This window comes from Antennarius striatus, chromosome 17, assembly GCF_040054535.1.
Source record: "Antennarius striatus isolate MH-2024 chromosome 17, ASM4005453v1, whole genome shotgun sequence".
Classification (NCBI taxonomy): Eukaryota; Metazoa; Chordata; class Actinopteri; order Lophiiformes; family Antennariidae; genus Antennarius; species Antennarius striatus.
In genome coordinates this window covers 16,652,620-16,671,067 of record NC_090792.1, presented here as the reverse complement: position 1 = coordinate 16,671,067, position 18,448 = coordinate 16,652,620, and the positions used below count along the sequence as shown (strand labels likewise).

The window sequence follows — 18,448 nt, the reverse complement described above, 5'->3', positions numbered from 1 at the left end:
AACTGCTGCCAACTGCTGTCCATGCAATATTTAAAAATAACACACACACACACACACACACACACACACACACACACACACACACACACACACACACACACACACGCTGATTAGCAGTCAGACAAAGGGGGAGTTTCACTGCAAGACAAGAACTAACTTCTGTAGGGGGAGTCTTTTCTAGTCCACCATCATCAAGCAGGAGAACTCATTTGCACAAGAAAAGCGAGCAGTTCCGATACAATCAGAGGGACTCGAAAACATCTGCCACACCTTAAAATACCCCCCTGATTGACATTCATTCATTCAGTCACTTTCCATATAAAATGATGTAAGGAAATATTACATATGATACATATCCCCCTGATCTACATGTATTTTCCAGATGGCAGTGACTCAAATGCATCATCTCACCTACACAGGTGGGCAGGTTTGCACAACTACCCTTCTCTTTTATCACATGTGACCCTTATTGACCTCCTCCAATAGTAGATTTCAATCTGGTAAATCCTGTTCATGATCCAGATTTGAATCCAGTTCTCCGTGGTGGTGGAAGATCCGGGGGCGTCCACATCGGTGTGTTTGTTTCAACTCACCTGTTTGCGTCAGTCTGAAAGTGAAACACGTCGTTGATGAACTTCTGTGGATATTTGGCAGGAATAAATTATTGATAGGATCACATCTGCCTCTTGCTGGCAGAGGTAACAAAAGTTTTATGGCACACACTTTCTAAACATTTGATCACACGCTAATGATTAAACGGATGTGGCCTCAGTGATGTGTTCACACTCTGCTCATCAAAGCCACATTAAAGGGCAATAAATTGGTACAGGCATACATTTTTTTCTCATTTAATATTCCATAAAATATATCTAAAGCACCTCACTGAATGTGTCTCTCTCTAGAGGATATTTAGCCAAGGAGTGTATGAATACGGAGGCTGATGGACGTCGTCTGCCAACTGTTTCAGGCTTCATAGATAAAGATCAGCTCATCTAAGCTGCTCCACGCAGATGAACCGCTTTGCTTTGGTAAATGTTCAGTCATGTGAAAGGTTCTTCTGCACATCTGAGGAGACATGAGATACAGTCATCTTTAGAAAGCTGACACTACGACACTGATACTCCTAAATGAGCCTGAAAAGTTATCTCATTAGCTTAAACAATGAACATCTCCTTTATAAAGCAAATTAAAGCTATATGAACTTTATTTATGTAGCCCCACATCAAACATGCCGTATGTTTCAAATGTGTCATTAAATTTCTAGATTTCTGAACTGAAGCGCAAAAATAAGCCATATTATGTTATTAAAATCAGAATGATTTTTAAATTTAAATTTAATTTTCTAATTATCTATACTTATTATGATCCCCGAAGGGAAATTAAGACAGCACACTCTAGTGTCTTTGTCAGTCAAAGATACTAGAATTGTTTAGAAAATTGAACGGAATATCAGAACACATTCACAGTTGTATTTGTTTGAGTTGGAGTACATTTTGAACTAATATATAAAAGATTGCAACAAATTCTGGCAGGAGGTTGTGTGTTCAACGGAGCCTGGCAGATGCCAGGTAGGACATTTTCGACATTTCACAGTTAAAAACACGTGTCGGACCTGTTTGACCTGTTGAGATACTCCTTGTGCTCTTCTTTACCAACCCTTAACAATCCAACTGATGGACGCTGGTGGAAATAAGTAGCGCTGAGGTGATCTAAAATCAGTTTGGTAACGGAAAGGGACTGAACCAAGTCTGACTTCTCTTAAGAATACCTTTATACATTCTATTTTTGGTTATGACCTAGTGAATTCCCTAAAAAAATCTTTCAATCTAGTGCAAGTCATTGCTTCAACAGCCTGTTTTTAATGCACGAGCAAAAACAAGATTTGAACTCCAACTTGAAATTACTTCATACTCTCCTCTGAGACACCTTCCAGAAAAATTAATTTGCCAACAGCCATATGAGACTTTCACCTTGATATAATAAATATAAGTTGGATATTTGCGGTATTTTTTAAATGAATTAAATAAATTATTAGGTACATGAAGGTTTTCAATCCTTGGTGCTGTTGGATGCATCTGGGTGATTGTGTGAATGGTTTTTAATTATAGTATATATGGTAGATGAAATAAACTTTTTTCAGGATGTGTCCCTGCACTCTGTAAACCTCTTCCTCCCTCATTTCTTCAACCCCCATATCCACTACAGCCTCCCGTCTTCGTCCCCTCCTCATCTTTTGTCTGTCTTCCCTCCAGAATTCCTGACCAGAGCCTCAAGCCTCGGCCCTCTGTGTTGGCGTCCATCTGTCGTTCGCCGGGCCTCCTGCACAAGCAAATGAGTAGCCCGTCATCATCAGCCCCCAGCCTGGAGGTCTGGGGGAGTGCTTAGCGTTAGGGTCAGACTGATCAGTGGGGAGGTGACCTTTATCAGTGTGCATTGCTTTAAATAGAAACAATAAGGAGAGAACAATGGTATGGATGAACTGCACCGGGGAGGCAACGGAGGGGGAAACAAGAACTGACTGACTGTCTCCATGCATTCCTCCCCTCCTTAGACCCCAAACAGATCAACCATGTTAAAAATGTGGTGGTTCTCATAAAGATCCACAAGAACAGGACATCGTCACCATGTGCTTAAAACTTAATATTTCAGAATTCAAATATCTTTATAAAAATGGATCAATGTGCGTTGTCACTTGATAATAATCTTGGCTGCATCACGTCTAAATCAAGACTAAATCCACTAAATCTGAAAACCAGGACAAATCTGAGGAGTTATTGAAAGCTAAGTGCTAATTCTTCACTAATGTTGGTTCTGCTGTGGTTCTCAGGACTGAAGAGGAACCAGATATTTTTCCAACAAACCTGCATCAGCTCAGTTTGCAAAAGCTTATCCTGAAAATCCTCTTATCTGGAGAGTCTGCAGCATGAAAGCGATGTGGTGATAAGGATTTCAGCTGACAGGAAACACCCAGGGACAGTTTCACCGCAGTTGGTGGCATAATGAATCAAATGAGATATTGATACCACCTTCACCTCTACAAGACAAAGGTGATGCTTCATTCCCTGAAAAGGATTAGCTTAGCCTAGCATCAAGTTCAGCATCTTCTGGAAAACAGCAAGCATGAGTTTATCCATGCTTAGCTAATCAGCAGTTATCTGTAGCATCGTAGTCTGAATGAAATTGAGAACAATATTAATAAGTTCACGTGGTTTTCTTCAAGAAAGACCTGAGTATGATTACAGCCTAGTTTAACGAACAGCTGCTGAAGGAAGACAACTAGTCTGGCTTTGTTGATGGTGTTACTCAGCTGTGAGCCTATAATGGCTGGTACTGACAATCTTATATAGACAACAGTCTATATAAGAAAGCTAAACATATAAAGTTCAAAATGCAAACATGATGTGAACTCAACTAAAATTATACTGCTATTGGGAATCTAGAAGTTCACATCTTAGTCTCAAATCAATTTGTAACTGCATTTGAAAAATTTGGTTTTTCAAGAATTAGCATTTCTGAAGTCTGTTTCTCTATGAAATCAGTTATAAATTGGAGATTGAAATCCAGCTTGTGGCAAATCTTTTTTTTTTGACAAAGACATCGTCATTTGTCCTGAAAACAAAAATGAACTTTGAATCAATCAGCCTGTTAGCCGTACTATAACAGTGAGTACAGTAACTTAATGCTGTGGATAAATCTCTTAAAAATCTTTAATTGTGCTTCAGCTGAAATAGTAAGAATGAAGTTCTAAGGACGACCTCCATTGTCTTAATTAACCTTTGAGTGGTGACATCGGTTTATTGTTGCCCCTGTCCAGTCTGTGTTCTCTGTAAAGAAGCTACTGCTGCGTTAATAGCCTGGTTGAACCGGTGTCAGTGTTAATGAGGCAGGGGCAGCACATTTCCAGATAAGATTTATGCAAAAGTCCAGGTCAAGTGTCCTATTAACTGCTCATTGAATCATTGTCCAAGTTCCCTGCAGTGAGATTTAGATTTACTGTCAGTGTCAGGCCTTCTTTTTGAGTTAGTTTTTAAGTCGAACTCAATTACATCACCTAATGGGTTGATTCGTGATCTGCTCTATTACAGGATTCCAGTACTACACTGACAGGAATCTTTTTTTAATGGACTTACTTACTTACTCCACTAAAGTGTAGTAAAATGCTCAAAATGTGTTCATTAGGGTAAATAAAACTTCATTTTCTCTGGAGCACTTCATATATTCCATAAGCAACACAGTATAGTTGTTTACATTAAGCTTATAATAAAAAAAAATACATAGAGTATATATATATATATATATACACACACAGAGTATATACATGCATACACACACACACACACACACACACACACACACACACACACACGCACACACACACACACACACACACACACACACACACACACACACACACACACACACACACACACACACACACACACACACACACACACACACACCCTGGCGACTATCTCCAAGCCAATTGCCCAAGTTAACATTAAGTGCGGCATATAAAACTAAGAATGATGAAATAAGGACAGACACAACCCCGACCTCACATCCTGCAGTGTTCTCATTTGCGTGTGTCCTTGCGTCTTTGACGCACCTTTTTTGACAGGGAGGCATGATTGTCAGACAGTGTGCGTCCCTGGGATTGCAAGCTTTAAATGCACTTCCATTCAACAAAAATATTCACAATATTTCCATTCCTCCACTTAAATTTTGAACCCTTGAAATCACCATGATGTTTGGTTCTGTGGCGAGACCTGTGTGATTCTGCCCTATTAAAATTGGCAATAACAAACGGTAGCATGACACCAACTCATTTTACACGCTGTAGTGAGAGAACCAGGAGTTAGTGTCCTGTTGGGTTTGTCTGTCTGTTAAAGCGCTTTGAAATGTCTGCTGATGTGATTAAGCGCTAGATAAATAGATAGATAGATATATACCTACTTTATTAATCCCAGATGAAATTTTGCCAAAAATTGCTATAAAATTGCTACACAAATAAAGGTTGATTGATTGATGGATTGATTATCACAATACCTCAGAAAAAGATGCAAAAGTTGGAGAAAATGCAAGTGACAATGAGTGCTTTCCTGAATAAAGAAATATCAAAAGTTAATGAAGAAAAAGGAACATATTTCTGACAGATATTATTGAAATTTGTGTGGAGAAGGCTATCAGCTTGGTGCCGGTTCCACAGGAGAATTTAGTATGTGAATTAAAGGCAAAGAAATCTATTGAGTGAAAAGAAAAGGAAAAAAACCCAACAACCTGTATTATATCTTTCTTTATTTCTAAAACTGTTAAATGACTACCAGGCTTTACAATTTTGTCAAAACTAATATATAATTTTAATCTTTTTGTTCTTTTTACTTTAACAGTTATGACATAATTAATAATAAAAACATTAAAATTAACCATTTTTTTAGTTTTTATAATGTACTATTGGCAAACCTCAGTCCTTCTGTACTCTTCTACCGTATTATTACTTTTTGGATGCATAAATGTCACGTTGGAATGCACATATTTTTGTTGAAGCGCATCCCAGGGGTGCACTACTTTCTTGAGGTGAAATGAACTCTGATCCTGCCTGCTGAAGGCAGTTGCAACAGGGATTTGGTTTGTTGATATTTACTATTTAAATGCTGATACTTTCCTCCCCCTGACATGCAAACGGTTCACCAAAACAAGTTTCACACTAAGGAGCCTGAAGCCACACCTATCAGCTCTGTTGACAATTCATTCTCTCTTTCTCCATTTACGGCTGCACAAGAAAGTGCTGTTCAAGGTGATTCGCTCACTCCCTTTGTCTCCTTCTTTTGAGATGTGGGGTGGGGATTCACAGGCCTCTGACCACACCGAGAAAGGTTGTTAAAAATTGATTTGCATTTGAGATGTCAGTCACACAGATATTTCCATTGAATGAGGGTCGTAGCATGCCCCTGCTTGCTACGACCTTGCTACGATAATAAAAGACCTTGTTGATATAGCAAGAACCCAGTTGTGACCAAATGGTTTGTGCACATGTGAACAACACCTTGTTAATACAGTGAATATTATTATTATATTTAAATCAAATGGAAACTTCAGAAAAAGTTGCAGAACCACATAAACAAAACAAAAATTTGCATGTGTTGTTGAGGTAGCAAACTTCAGGACCTGTTTAAACTTGTTATTCTCCAGATATATTTGTACTTAAAACTACATACAGACTGGTTTGTAACTTTCCAGCAATCCTATTGTAAAAACAAATCATGCATTATTTTCAGAATTGCTTATATGAACCATTTCAAATTGATTTTAGATAAATTACCAGTGTGATTATATCTGAACAAGGGTGTTTTATATGTGGATACATAAATCCACGTATAAATAAAATATTTTTTTTAAAACATTTTTTCCCAACAAACTACTTTTACTCTGCACGTATAAAAATGTTTTAATTTTATTAGTAACAGGCTGAGTTTGAGAGCTGAAAATGGCTGAGAAGAAAGATGAATATTTTACAGGAAGTGCGTCACCTCCTCTTCAAAGACGTCCGGTAGAAGAACAACAGCGCACAAACGTTCCTATCTGTGATTGGTCAGCTGGACCTACCAAGATCTGTGATTGGTTGAGAGATTGCCGCCGGTGAGCTCCTATTTTGAACATAAATACGGACCCCTTCCACCATCTCTAGTCGAAGACACTCGGGACTGACGGACAGGTGGATCGCTGTGCCACAACTATCCCACAGAAAGAACCACTATGCAGAGATAGCAAGACCAAATCAACCCTTCATCGCACAAAGATCCGCCGAGTCGCTTCCAGCGATAAATTCGGACCATTTGGAAATGTTTTCTTAAAGTTTTACGAAGCAGCCGTTAGCTTCCCGGCTAGCCTGGAGTTCGGACCGCATTGTTAACTGTCGTTACGACACGAAATCCCAAAATTTGCAATCACGTCTGCTTAATTTGCACGAAATTGAACGTTAACCATGGAATCGCCTGGTGTGTCCGTCAACGCCTGTCCTGTAAACAACGGTAGTAAAAGTAGGCCCGTCGAAATCCCCGGGTTTTCCCCGAACTCGCTGCCTAAGCTGAGCACAAAGAATTCCCACTGCAGGAACCTGTTCTCCCCCGGACCTTCCACGATCTTGTCTCCTGTCACCAATTTGACTCTGGATTTGAACAATTTAGCCGGACTTGGAAGGTATTGAACGTTTTATTTGTTAATGTTCCAGTGGATTCGTGCATGCATTAGGTTTTGTAGCGTATTTTCGGGCCGACGGCCTACTGACTCCGGACACCCATGTCATTGATTTGCATTTGTTGTTTTTTTCCATGCAGCCAATGTGATACCCCGAAAAGGAGAAAGTTTTCACCACTCCAGAAGGTTCCCTCCTTTGCCTCTGATGCTTCATGTGATTCTGGTAAGATTGATGCTAATGGTATCATCTGAAACCGATTCCTCAGGACATTTGCATTTTTTGAGTTGGGTTGTTTTGTTAAATTCCAAAATTGCAGATTTAATCCAGTTGCTGTGTTCCCATCCAATGCTGTATCACCTGATGCTTGTGGTCACTTGGATTAATTTCTAACACAAATCTCTTTTTTTATTAGGTGTTGGCATCGATCTCCCAAGCCCCCTAGATCCTGCAGAGATGGAAGATGTGTAAGTTTGGATTGTCCTCATCATGTCTGCTCTAATTAATCAACCTACTCTCTTTGTCTGTCCACCCTCGCCCTCTCCCCACCTCTACCATGCGTTTTGGTATCAGCTGAACCAAGCACCCTATCTCATCTGTAGGATTACTATTTCTGCCGTTGGCTTAAAGATGATGAGTTCTTCTAAGAAGATTAGCGATCATGAACTGTCTTAAACTCTTCAAGGGAAAAAAGACCCTGGTATATTTTCTTAGTGAACAGTTTTCCATGGATGGGTGCAGATGTAGAAGAAACATAAGCAGTCTAGTTTGTATCTCTGTAACAGACTTATATTCAGCCATGGTTTGCTAATCTTGGGTGGCCTCCTTGTTGGCCCCCAGTTGGGTGAGTCTGCAGACAGCTGCTGCCGTCAGATGTGCGAGTTCCTTTACAGAAGCATTTGGTCCCTCAGACTTCATTCACCTTTCCAGCTGCTTGGTTGCTAGGAGTTTTCAGGCTGGGGGAGGACATGCACTGTAGTTGGTTTTCATTGATAGCCCGACCCCTCTGGGTTGGCACGCTCTTCCTACGTGCTGTTATGTCTGTCAGAGGGAGGGGCTGGAGTTTCTTTCTCCATCAGGGCTATTGAAATTAGGGCACCCCCCCCCCATCATTGCCTCCCACCCCTCTTCGGGGCTTCATTGAATGGGGCACGCTCTCCTTGACAAACAAAGGAGTCTTGCAGAAAAGGGGCTGGCTGCATTTACTCCAGGAGGCATATGGTAGATTATGTGATCTCTGCGTCCCTTCTCACCCCCCCAACACACACACACACACACACACACACACACACACACACACACACACACACACACACTTAGCATACAGGTGGGCATCACTACAATACAAAGACAACCTCATCTAACATTTGCCCAACTTACATAACATTCATCTTTGCATGTTATGATCAATCTGTTTCTGTTCTTGTTTTGAGCTATTTATTTCAAAATTTTAATGAAAAATTGTCAATCTGTTGGATTTCAAACCTGTTGGAATGTATTTTGATTTCCACTGTCTTCTGTTGCAGATTTGAAAAAGCCATTCAGCAGTCAAGCAGACTTGTCAACCAGTGAGTTTCTATTCAGTCAAAAACTAGATTGAAGATGTTGTACTTGTCTGTCTTTATTTCAGACAGACCAGTTTGTGTGTGGATTTCTTTTTCATTTACTCTCACTTTTTGTGTATTTCAGAAAAATGCCAATTAGAAGAAACAACTCACTGCCGGTAAGCTGATTTTCAGTCGTGTTTTATTTGAACACAGATGCCTGAAGGTGTAAGAATTTAAGTCAAACGCTGTCAAACGTCGACCACATGACACATCTGACTGGGTTTTACTTTTTAAATTTTTTTTTCTTTTTCTTGCAGCTCCAACTTCTTAATTTTAGCCCATCTCTGAAGGGAAACGAAACACAAGCTCATCGCTATGGAATATTTGGCTCGCAACACTCCCAAGACTCCTCCTGTCAACTTGACAACAAGGAGAATGTGCCAGAGGTCAGTCATGGAGTTTTTTTTATGCTACTAGTTGTTATTTATTATTTTTGTCCTATATGTTGTGCAAATTGAGGAAAGGTTTGGTTTCTTGTCAAGATGGCTGGCTGGCTTAAAAAGGCTCTTTAAAAATGCAGATCTCTCTCTTACATTTGAATTATTTTCTTTCCAGGAGGGCTTTGAGTTTAAGAAACCAACCAAGCCGGCATCACGGAGCCGCGTGAACTCCCTCAGCAGCACCCAGACAAAAGACGGGTTTGCCTGTCGTCCCGGCTCTGCACCGGCACTCATGGTGAGTAAACCGTGAAGGATCGACGTTTGTCTTCGCTGTGACTCAGTTGACAGATGCTAAAAACTGCGACTCTTCTCTCTGCCGTCTAGTTTTCACCCCCTCCAGTCCAGCAGCTGGACAGTCAGGACTCCAGCCCTCTGTATCTGAGACGCTCCTCCCTAACTTCCTGTCTAAACGATGACGAGGATGATGGCTTCCTGGATGTACTGGATGATGATATGGAGGTGAGGCCCCCCCTTCCAGCTATTTAAACCTCCATGGATTAGTAGCTACTACATCCACTTGGTTATTTTGGGTTATACGTTTGTCTGACAACGCTCCTCTCATGCTGGCAGGACGACTCTGCGATGCCGATGGGAATGGTCAGCCTGCTCACTGCCCCCCTGGTGTCCGACAGCACTGGGGAAGACTCTGTAAGTTTGAATCAAGGAGCTGAGAAGTTGTTTCCCCGGACAACAGGAGTTTAAGACTTGTGATTATCTGTTTCGTCCAGCCTGTGGTTCGTTGCCGGCCGAGAAACCTGTTTCGGTCCCCCTCCGTGCCCAGCCCAGTGGCCCGACCCTGTGCAAAGCGTCCCGACTGCTCCCGAGATGAAAACACACCCATCAGGGTGAAGAGGCGGCGCAGCCTGGCCGGAACCCAGGTCACCAACCTGGAGCAAAACCCCGAATCCCCGAGGATGGTGAGCAGTTGAACTGAAATGAAGGAAAATATTTCTACACTGATTCATTTACATTTTTTTTCTTGTGCAGTTAGATCCTTGAATATTAAGTCATTATAAGAAAGGAAAATCTTTGGGTGTCAGTTTAGTCATCAGGCTCAATCAGACATGAGTCTGACTGATCAAAGTGCATCACAATAAAACAATAAACCAAAGCACAGAAAGTATTTGTTGAAAAAATAAGATAGTAAAATAGGTAATATTCAAGACAGGCTTTTAAACATAAACATTATCTGCTGCCCTCAATTCAGTTCACCAACAGATCTCCTATGGGTAACTTGATGTAATTCAAACTTCTTCCTGAGTGAATTAGTTTGTAGTTTGCAAAGTTCTAACATGAAAGCAGCCCCACTCTTCAGAAAAATGCAGGATTAGGATAAGTCTCTGCCGACCATCTGTTACTTTACCTTCTTGGCTTTGGAGTCGTCCCCTGAGGCCGAACGCCTGTTGTCCCCAATCTTAATTTACCTATTTGTCATCTTCCTCCAGGCCTGCTCTCTGCTGCAGAGGTCCAAATCCTTCTGCCAGACGGAGATCGAGAAGCTGCTGGATGGAGAAGACGGAGCTAATGAGCTAATCGGTGATTTCAGCAAGGTACGGATGACTTGTTTCTCTACATTTAAGGACCTAACTCTTGAAAATTCTCTCCTAATTCTGTTTGTTTTTCCTCTCTGTAGCCGTTCGTCCTGCCCACAGTGAGCGGCAAACACCAAGAGCTCAAGTACATCACCTCAGAGACGGTGAGTCGAGACTCTGCTGGTTCCTGCTGCTGTTAATAGAGACGTTATGGATGTTCCAGCTCTGCATCGCTCTAAATGTTGATGATTGTTCTGTGTGTTCATTAGATGGTGGCCGCCTTGTCCAGTCAGTTTGATCATCTGCTGGAGCGACTCGTTATCATCGACTGCCGCTACCCCTACGAGTTCGAGGGAGGACACATCAAGGTGAGCCTCCAGACATTTTTCCAAAACCCTCTCAGCCCGTTTCAAAGCGTCTCTACCAGCTCACCTGGTGTCCTTCCTTGGTGTCCTTTCAGGGAGCTGTGAACCTGCACCAGGAGGAGCAGGTGGAGGAGTTCCTCCTCCAGACGCCCATCATCCCGTCCTGCCCGGACAAACGCGTCGTCATCATCTTCCACTGCGAGTTCTCGTCGGAGCGCGGCCCCAGAATGTGCCGCTTCGTCAGGGAGCGGGACCGGGCCACCAACGACTACCCCAAACTCCACTACCCCGAGCTCTACATCCTCAAGGGCGGATACAAAGACTTCTTCCATGACTTTGAGGTTCGTATTGAATCCGACTCTTATTTAGCAAGTGGTTCAATGAGCAAAAATTCACGTGGAGCAGTTTTAAACTCTTGTCCCCCCTCCCTCGCAGTCGCAATGTGAACCTCAGTCCTACCGTCCGATGCACCACGAGGACTTCAAGGAAGACTTGAGGAAGTTCCGCCTCAAGAGTCGCACATGGGCCGGCGAGCGCAGCAAGAGGGACATGTACAGCCGACTGAAGAAGCTGTGAGTCGCCTCTCACCCCTCCCCGAAACAAATTGAGCACAAACGCCTGAGGCCTCACTCCCCACCCCACCACCACCACCAGCAAAGGAAACACCTTTTTGGGATGGAGTCAACTTGATGAGATTTTTTAAGAAAACTTTCAACTATAGCAAAGGTGGATATTTATGCAAAAATGAAGGTAAGACTTGAAAGGAGACGCGACTCTTCAGGTGGATCGTTCCTCACGGATGAACTGAAGCGATGCTTTTTAAAAACCACTGCCTGTTCTTTTTTCCTCTTGTTTTTAAATCAATCTGCCGTTATGCGGCTCAAATTCCCGCCTCATCGCAATAACACCAGCAAAACACCACTGCCACGCCCCACTGCCACGCCCGACGCCTCCCCAGGATTGTGTTTGGTTCACGTTTCTGATTTGAGCACTTAATTTAAATACTTTGAACCGGTATGGTGCTTTTTTTATGATTTTTTTTTTTTTTTTACTAAAATTTTTATCAATTATATTTACCGCTATTCTGACACTGTTTTGTTAAATATGCATTTCTCCTTGTGTTTAAATTTTACATCAATAAGTTTTTTTTTAATTGTTTGTATTTCCTCGGTCAGAAGACGCCAAAGCGAATCGGCTAACTGTTAACTTTGCAGTGAGATTATCTGTCGATGCTGCAGGTCAGCGAGCGTTAGAGGACTTTAGTTCCAAGAAACATTTTCTTTGCTTTGATTTCTTTTTAATATGGAGAGAAAAATGTTTATCATGAATAGTGTTTTTGGCACAGGCTTGTGGGGGAGCTGCTGAAATAATAAATGGCCAATGTGTGATCCAACTGTGGTTATTCCTTTTGTTCTTAAAAAAAAAAAAGATTTTCAATCTTGCAGCGATAGTTACGGATCAAATCAAAACTCTAGGAACTTTTTGTTGCATGAATTGTCTTTTTAAAAACAAAAATCTTATCAAAAATAAAATCTGATGTAATTTAAATCCAAACTTAAGCTCCTAAATTTAAGACCCTTAGTTTGTTTCAGGACTTTGTGCAGAATTCAGTCAGAACTAGTCTTCTATATTTGCACACTATGGCGGGACACTTTTTCCATTCAGCACTTCCTGATTTTCAAATCCCCCCCCCCCCATCCGGCCCTGGGAGTGGTCTCTGCTGCAGCACGTGCCTACACACACACACACACACACATTCCTATGTGCACAGGGACAGTCTTTGTTGGGATGGCGTTTGTTAGACGTGTCCTTACGGGTTCAACAGCAGGGAGGGGAACAAACCAACCCCCCCCCCTAACCAACATGTGCTGCGAACACGTGACCGAGTTGATGTTTCTGGCGCTCCACCAGAGTTTGAAATCAGGCCGTTTCCTGGAGGGTGAGGGTGTGTGGGTCTGTTTGCATTCCAGCGATTGTGAAAATTACAGCCAGAAGCTTGTTGTTTTTGTGCAACTTCTACTCAACCCTGGGAAAAAGTGTCAGCAGGATAATAAAAAGCATGTATAGATTTTTTTTTTGTGACCTAAACACTTGTTTTAAAAAAAAAAAATTCTTTTTTCGCTGCCACATTCAACTTTGTGTAGCATATACTAATATATATATATATATATATATAAATTATACAGCACTCATTTTATACTGCATTGGAGCCATCAGATTATTCAGAAAAAGAAATTCAAGGAAAATTCCTTTATCCTTAAAAAAAAAAAGTAGACATAGTTACAGTTGTCTGTTTCATGCTTTTAAAGATTGAAGTGACGTAAAATCTTACACACCTAGATGGTGTCTAACAATAATGATTTAGACTAAACCATTATTGTGACTAGAAATGAGACCAAGCATGTGTAACATTATGTGTATTGGTTCTGCTGAGAGGTTCTGCTAAAAAAAAAGGGTAAAATTGTTCTGTCAGAGTCTTAAAAACTTAAGACTGTAGAAATGATTTGAGCAAATTTGAGCAAAATTTGAGCAAAGTACCTCAAATCTGGTATTTTCAGAGTACATTTTTTGACGCAACCGACTAAATATAAATTGAAACAGCTGTCAGTGAGGGAGCTGAGTTTATCTCAGGTTAAAGACAAGAAACTTTATATTAAAGGCAAAAAGTGACAAATTATTGATTTATGTTCAATTCAAGCTGTTGCTAATGCTAAGCTGCTGGTTGACCTGATGAATGTAGATCCGCCTGTCATTACAGCAGCAACATCATCATCTGTGGAACCCCACCAGCAACTGTAGTGTTGCATCAGCACCTACCCCACCCTTCCCGTCGTCACAACCCCACCCCGGTGGGAGTCACCTGTACTTGTTGCTCCGACCTGTTGATTCTCATTAACCCACAAAACGTGATCCAAGCACCTCGGCTCAGACGGTGAAACATGGTGGAGCTGTGTGGTTTTTATCTCAAGGTGAGGGGCTGGGGTTTGATGAGGTGAAAGGTGAAGAAACCTTCCTATGATTTGTCCAAGAGTCACGGATGTGCTCATTTCCACATGCTGACCAGACTGAATTTCACTAGCTTTATCTACTTTTATTTGAAATGCGTGGCCCAGCAGTCATTGGTGCAGATGAAGAACCGGTCGGTGCGTCCTGTTCTTGTTCGTCAGCTTCTTTTAACCCTCAGTGACTCATAGTTCACAAGCACGTTTCTGAGGAAGTTTCTCAAAAGTGCCTGCAGCATTTTAAAAAAATGTCAGCTTCCTGTTGTTTCTAACTGCAAAATGTTTCCCTTTCATGTTGAATTTTTATACTAATTTAGGTTTTTTCCCTTCACACCTTTTTCAGAATTGCTTCATATAACAAGACTGAAATAGGATGAAATCAGTCAGACCTGCTTTAAAGGAATCTGCTTTTCCCCTTTGTGTTCTTTTAAAATGGTTAATAGTCCTGCAGCTAGTAAGCTTAGCTTAGCTCTGTCCAGATAACAGCCACATCTTTGTTGATGGATGGTATTGGTGGAAAAGTGGTTCACTGGAAAATGAAGTTGGGATTTTAATCTAAAAATAGAGATGTCTTTTTTATTCAATGTTATCGAGTACACAAAATGACAATGAATGTGATCTGAAAGGGATAAAAAAATATTTTCAGCTCAACTTTAAATCATTGCAAATCAGAAAACAGTTTGTTTTCTGCTCTATTATTTTTTTCAGTTGAGTAGAAACAAGTTTATGGCTTAATCATGATTTATTTCGCAAACCTGTCTTTAGCAGATTCTCATTTTAATTTATCACTCAACCAAAATTTTGCTGCTTTTTGATTTTGCCGCTTCCACTGCACATAAAAATAGAGAGAACAAAAGCTGCACATACACAGTCACATTTTGCTGCTAAAATCTCACAGATTTTACATGAAGAACAGCAGAATGAGAGGTTTTCATTGACATACAGAGAAAATCCCTCAAACCACTGTAAGCAGCACCGCCTGTGGGGTGGCATCGTTCTCCGTGGGTCTGTGGAGGGCAGAGGGCGAGGAGGTTAACAGGACAGTGGGGTGAATGCTAACAAAGCCAGTTGAACATTTTCTTTCTGGTCCCTTCAGCTTCTTTTCAGAGGCACACACTTATCAGGGCCTCTCGGGCTGCAGAAGCGTGACCAGCAGCAGCTGCTGGATTAACAGCTGCCTCTCTTTGTCTGCAGAGACCCGACAGGCTCTCGTCTCACTGCAGCCTCGGCCTCTCATGTTTACATTCACGCGTCAGACTTTTACTTTCGACTTCTTCTAACCACTGTCAGGCTCACGTTCATCCACTTCAGCTGAGTCATTGCAATAGTTTAGGTGATTATTTCATTCATTCTACCAGTACTATTTCCAGCTTCTAAAAGCCTCAGTTTGAGATATTTTTACGATAATGAATTGAAGATTTTTTTGGTATGGGTTTATATATAACAAGAATATCAGACTGAATCTCTGATCTACTCAGTTATCTTGACTAACTGAGCTACTCACTCTCACATTTTCATGCTCATGATCTTCTTAGCATGAAATCTTGGTCCACTGGTTGAGCTTGCAGCATGAAATTACTCATTACTTGTGGGAGAACTTCTGGTTAGTAAATGTAAGTTGGTGGTGGTTTGCTTTGACAATCAACTTTATAATCTTGGCTTCATATCTTCTCAATATAATATAATATAATATAATATAATATAATATAATATAATATAATATAATATAATATAATATAATATAATATAATATAATATAATAGGACTATACACTTCGAGCGCCATCTGCTGGCTCAAATAATTTACAACAACGGGAGCCGAGAGCCGTCACGTGACCAACACGGAAGTAGGTTTCCAGCAGAAACGCCGTTACAGATGTAAACACTCCGTGAAAACTACGCGTCTTCTGTTTCTTCTGGTCACGAATGACAACATGGTGCGATGTTTCCTGATCCACACCGTCTGTCCGGTCAGCACTCTCGGTGCCGGGGAGAGTCGGGTGCTTTATTCCCGAGTGTTTGGACCGGACGAGGCAATTTTTTCGGACCAAGAAATGACCCCGGAGGAGAGACGCCTCCTGCAGAAGGAGAAGCTCGCTGTGGTGGCCAGGTGAAGGGGGATGAAAGTGTCGATTTTATTTCTATTTTCCTTCCTGTTTCTCTTATTTGTTCATGAATCAGTGCTCCTGTGGGTCTCAGGCAGGTCCGGAGCGCGGTGACCCTCTCTCGGGAGGCTTCGGGTCGCCTGATGGCGGAGGCGCTCCTCGGTGAGGAGGCGCTGGCGCTGCAGGAGGCGGACAGCGGGGTGGCGCGTCTGCGGGCCGGAGACCCCTTCTCTGGGGAGATGAGCGCTCTGTGGTTGGGCGTCCAGAGTTTGGGCTTCACGCTGGTTTGTGAGGCCCATGAGAACCTTCTTCTGGCGGAGGGGACCCTCCGGAACCTGAGCCGACACTGCCTGGAGCAGCTGCACCTGCTGGGGCAGGGCAGCGAGGTGAGCAGCCAGAAATAAAAACCCTGACCTGGATGAAGAGTTTTAGATCTGAACTCTGCTTGTGATCGGATCAGGTTGGACTTTCTGGGCTCAGACACCATCCAGATGTTACTGATGTCTCCTTTCTCCCTCCAGGTCCTCCTGAGGAGCCACCGAGTCGATGCTCTCCTCAACCGCCTGCTTCCTCACGGGCAGCTCCTCTTCCTCAACCACCGCTTCGCCCAGAGTCTGGAGAAGGAGGTGGCGGCTTACATGGCAAAATAAACCCAACGCGAGGCCCCCGCCTGGCGCTCCACCAGCTCCACCACTGGTTTGCAGGTCAACTCCTGCCAGCTGCGTCGACGAGCATCTCGACACGTCGCTCCCGACCGTTGTTTACCTTCTGTCACGTTTCCAAGGCGGCAGGAGGATTAGTGGCAGCTGCTGTTTCAGATTGCACGAGGTGGAAAACACAAAGAGCGGTAAATATCTCCCTCAGCCACTTGCAGTTCTCTGGTGGCTGCGTGGGAGGCTTCAGTTCAAATCCTGTTTGTCAAATTGAAGAGTGGAAAGGAAAATGTGGCAGATTAAAGAGCGCAGCTGGAGAGGCCGGCAGAAAGCGACTCGTCGACATGAAAGACAGCGTTTTATCTGATTCACCGCACTCGAGGTGCCGGAGACCCGTGGGGACCCGAAGGCATCAGACTTGAACTTGTTTTTGACAATAATGGGGGAAGAAATGAATCTCAGATTTAGCTGCTAACGCGGCGTTTGTTCCTGAAGAGAAGCAGCAACAACGGACCACAATCACCTCTAGATGTGGAACAAAAATGGCAATAATGACGATAAAAGTGGGAGGTGATTGGAAATATTAAGATGTTTTCTCGTGTTATTTACATGACCCGCCTCCTCCTCATATAGATGCATTTATCTCCAATAAACCAAATTTACATAATGCATTTCTCAAAACACAAAATGCCAAAACACATCTGCATACCAAACACTTTTAATCCAGATCTCCATCATCAGTGTGAAACCTTTTAAAGGAACAGTTCAATCAGACAAAGTCGGTCGGTGTTGACTCGTAAATTCTGATGGGAAGTTTCTGATTCAGCAAAAGATTTCCGGAGTTCTAAAAAAAAAGTGGCATAAAAGCATTTTCCTGACTGAAGAAATTCTGAAAATTAACATGACCCCACCTCCAGGATCTCAGATGTCCCAAAATGATTTAAAAGGAGGTTCTATACACTTATTATTATAATTATTATAATAATTATTATTATTATCATGACTCCTAGATCCACTTGCTCCTTTTGGTGGGCCTTCCTCTTTATTTCACAAGCAAAACCACATTTAGAAGAACACATGTCATGATTTTAGCACCCAGAACAAAACAGGAAATGATGAACAGGAACATTAACCATAACAGAAAACATCCAGATACAACATGAAACAAATGTGTTCCCATGTTTCCTGTCTCAAGATTGCACCCCCACCCTCCTCAAATGAAGTCTCAATCTCCCGCTCCTCCTCCTCCTGGCATCCTTAAAGCCTCTTAAAGCCCAGTTTATGGGCTGGCAACCAAATCTGAAACCAAAGAAGTGATTTTATGTGGGTAAAAATATCTGTCAGGATGCCAACATCACTTACTTTGATCTTCTCTTTTTTTTTTTTCCACTATTAGAAAATAAAACTAATTTTAGCATTACCCAAGGCGGATTCTTTGAAACTTGTGTACTCTGCAATCAAGGACACACAGTGTTTTTATTTTTTATTTTTATGAAGTAGACAACAGGGACAACATATTAAAAATGATAAAACGCACACTGGAAGGATTTAGA

The 18,448-nt window shown here is 42.0% G+C and overlaps 2 protein-coding genes across 2 annotated transcripts; both read left to right on the top strand.

Annotated features, from left to right (window-relative positions):
- The first annotated feature begins 6,684 nt into the window (after positions 1-6,684).
- On the top strand, positions 6,685-12,529 carry cdc25b (cell division cycle 25B). The gene is made up of 15 exons (XM_068338727.1): positions 6,685-7,197; positions 7,335-7,417; positions 7,608-7,659; positions 8,719-8,760; positions 8,882-8,915; positions 9,057-9,185; positions 9,355-9,474; positions 9,564-9,698; positions 9,810-9,887; positions 9,968-10,156; positions 10,685-10,789; positions 10,873-10,935; positions 11,041-11,139; positions 11,232-11,477; positions 11,572-12,529. The coding sequence occupies exons 1-15, from the start codon at positions 6,983-6,985 to the stop codon at positions 11,710-11,712; spliced, it is 1,731 nt and encodes a 576-aa protein (XP_068194828.1). The 5' UTR covers positions 6,685-6,982; the 3' UTR covers positions 11,713-12,529.
- Positions 12,530-15,898: 3,369 nt separating this feature from the next.
- On the top strand, positions 15,899-17,482 carry ap5s1 (adaptor related protein complex 5 subunit sigma 1). Its single transcript, XM_068339078.1, has 3 exons — positions 15,899-16,247; positions 16,337-16,628; positions 16,764-17,482. Exons 1-3 carry the CDS (start codon positions 16,072-16,074, stop codon positions 16,890-16,892), a joined length of 597 nt encoding a protein of 198 aa, XP_068195179.1. The 5' UTR covers positions 15,899-16,071; the 3' UTR covers positions 16,893-17,482.
- The last annotated feature ends 966 nt before the right edge of the window (positions 17,483-18,448 follow it).

Bases quoted from the DNA above. Each gene is read 5' to 3' on its own strand.
- cdc25b (XM_068338727.1), top strand. From the start codon at position 6,983: ATGGAATCGCCTGGTGTGTCCGTCAACGCCTGTCCTGTAAACAACGGT. The intron at 7,418-7,607 runs GTAAGATTGATG...TTTTTTTATTAG, and splicing joins TGATGCTTCATGTGATTCTG to GTGTTGGCATCGATCTCCCA. The intron at 10,157-10,684 runs GTGAGCAGTTGA...ATCTTCCTCCAG, and splicing joins ACCCCGAATCCCCGAGGATG to GCCTGCTCTCTGCTGCAGAG.
- ap5s1 (XM_068339078.1), top strand. From the start codon at position 16,072: ATGGTGCGATGTTTCCTGATCCACACCGTCTGTCCGGTCAGCACTCTC. The intron at 16,248-16,336 runs GTGAAGGGGGAT...TGTGGGTCTCAG, and splicing joins AAGCTCGCTGTGGTGGCCAG to GCAGGTCCGGAGCGCGGTGA. The intron at 16,629-16,763 runs GTGAGCAGCCAG...TTCTCCCTCCAG, and splicing joins TGCTGGGGCAGGGCAGCGAG to GTCCTCCTGAGGAGCCACCG.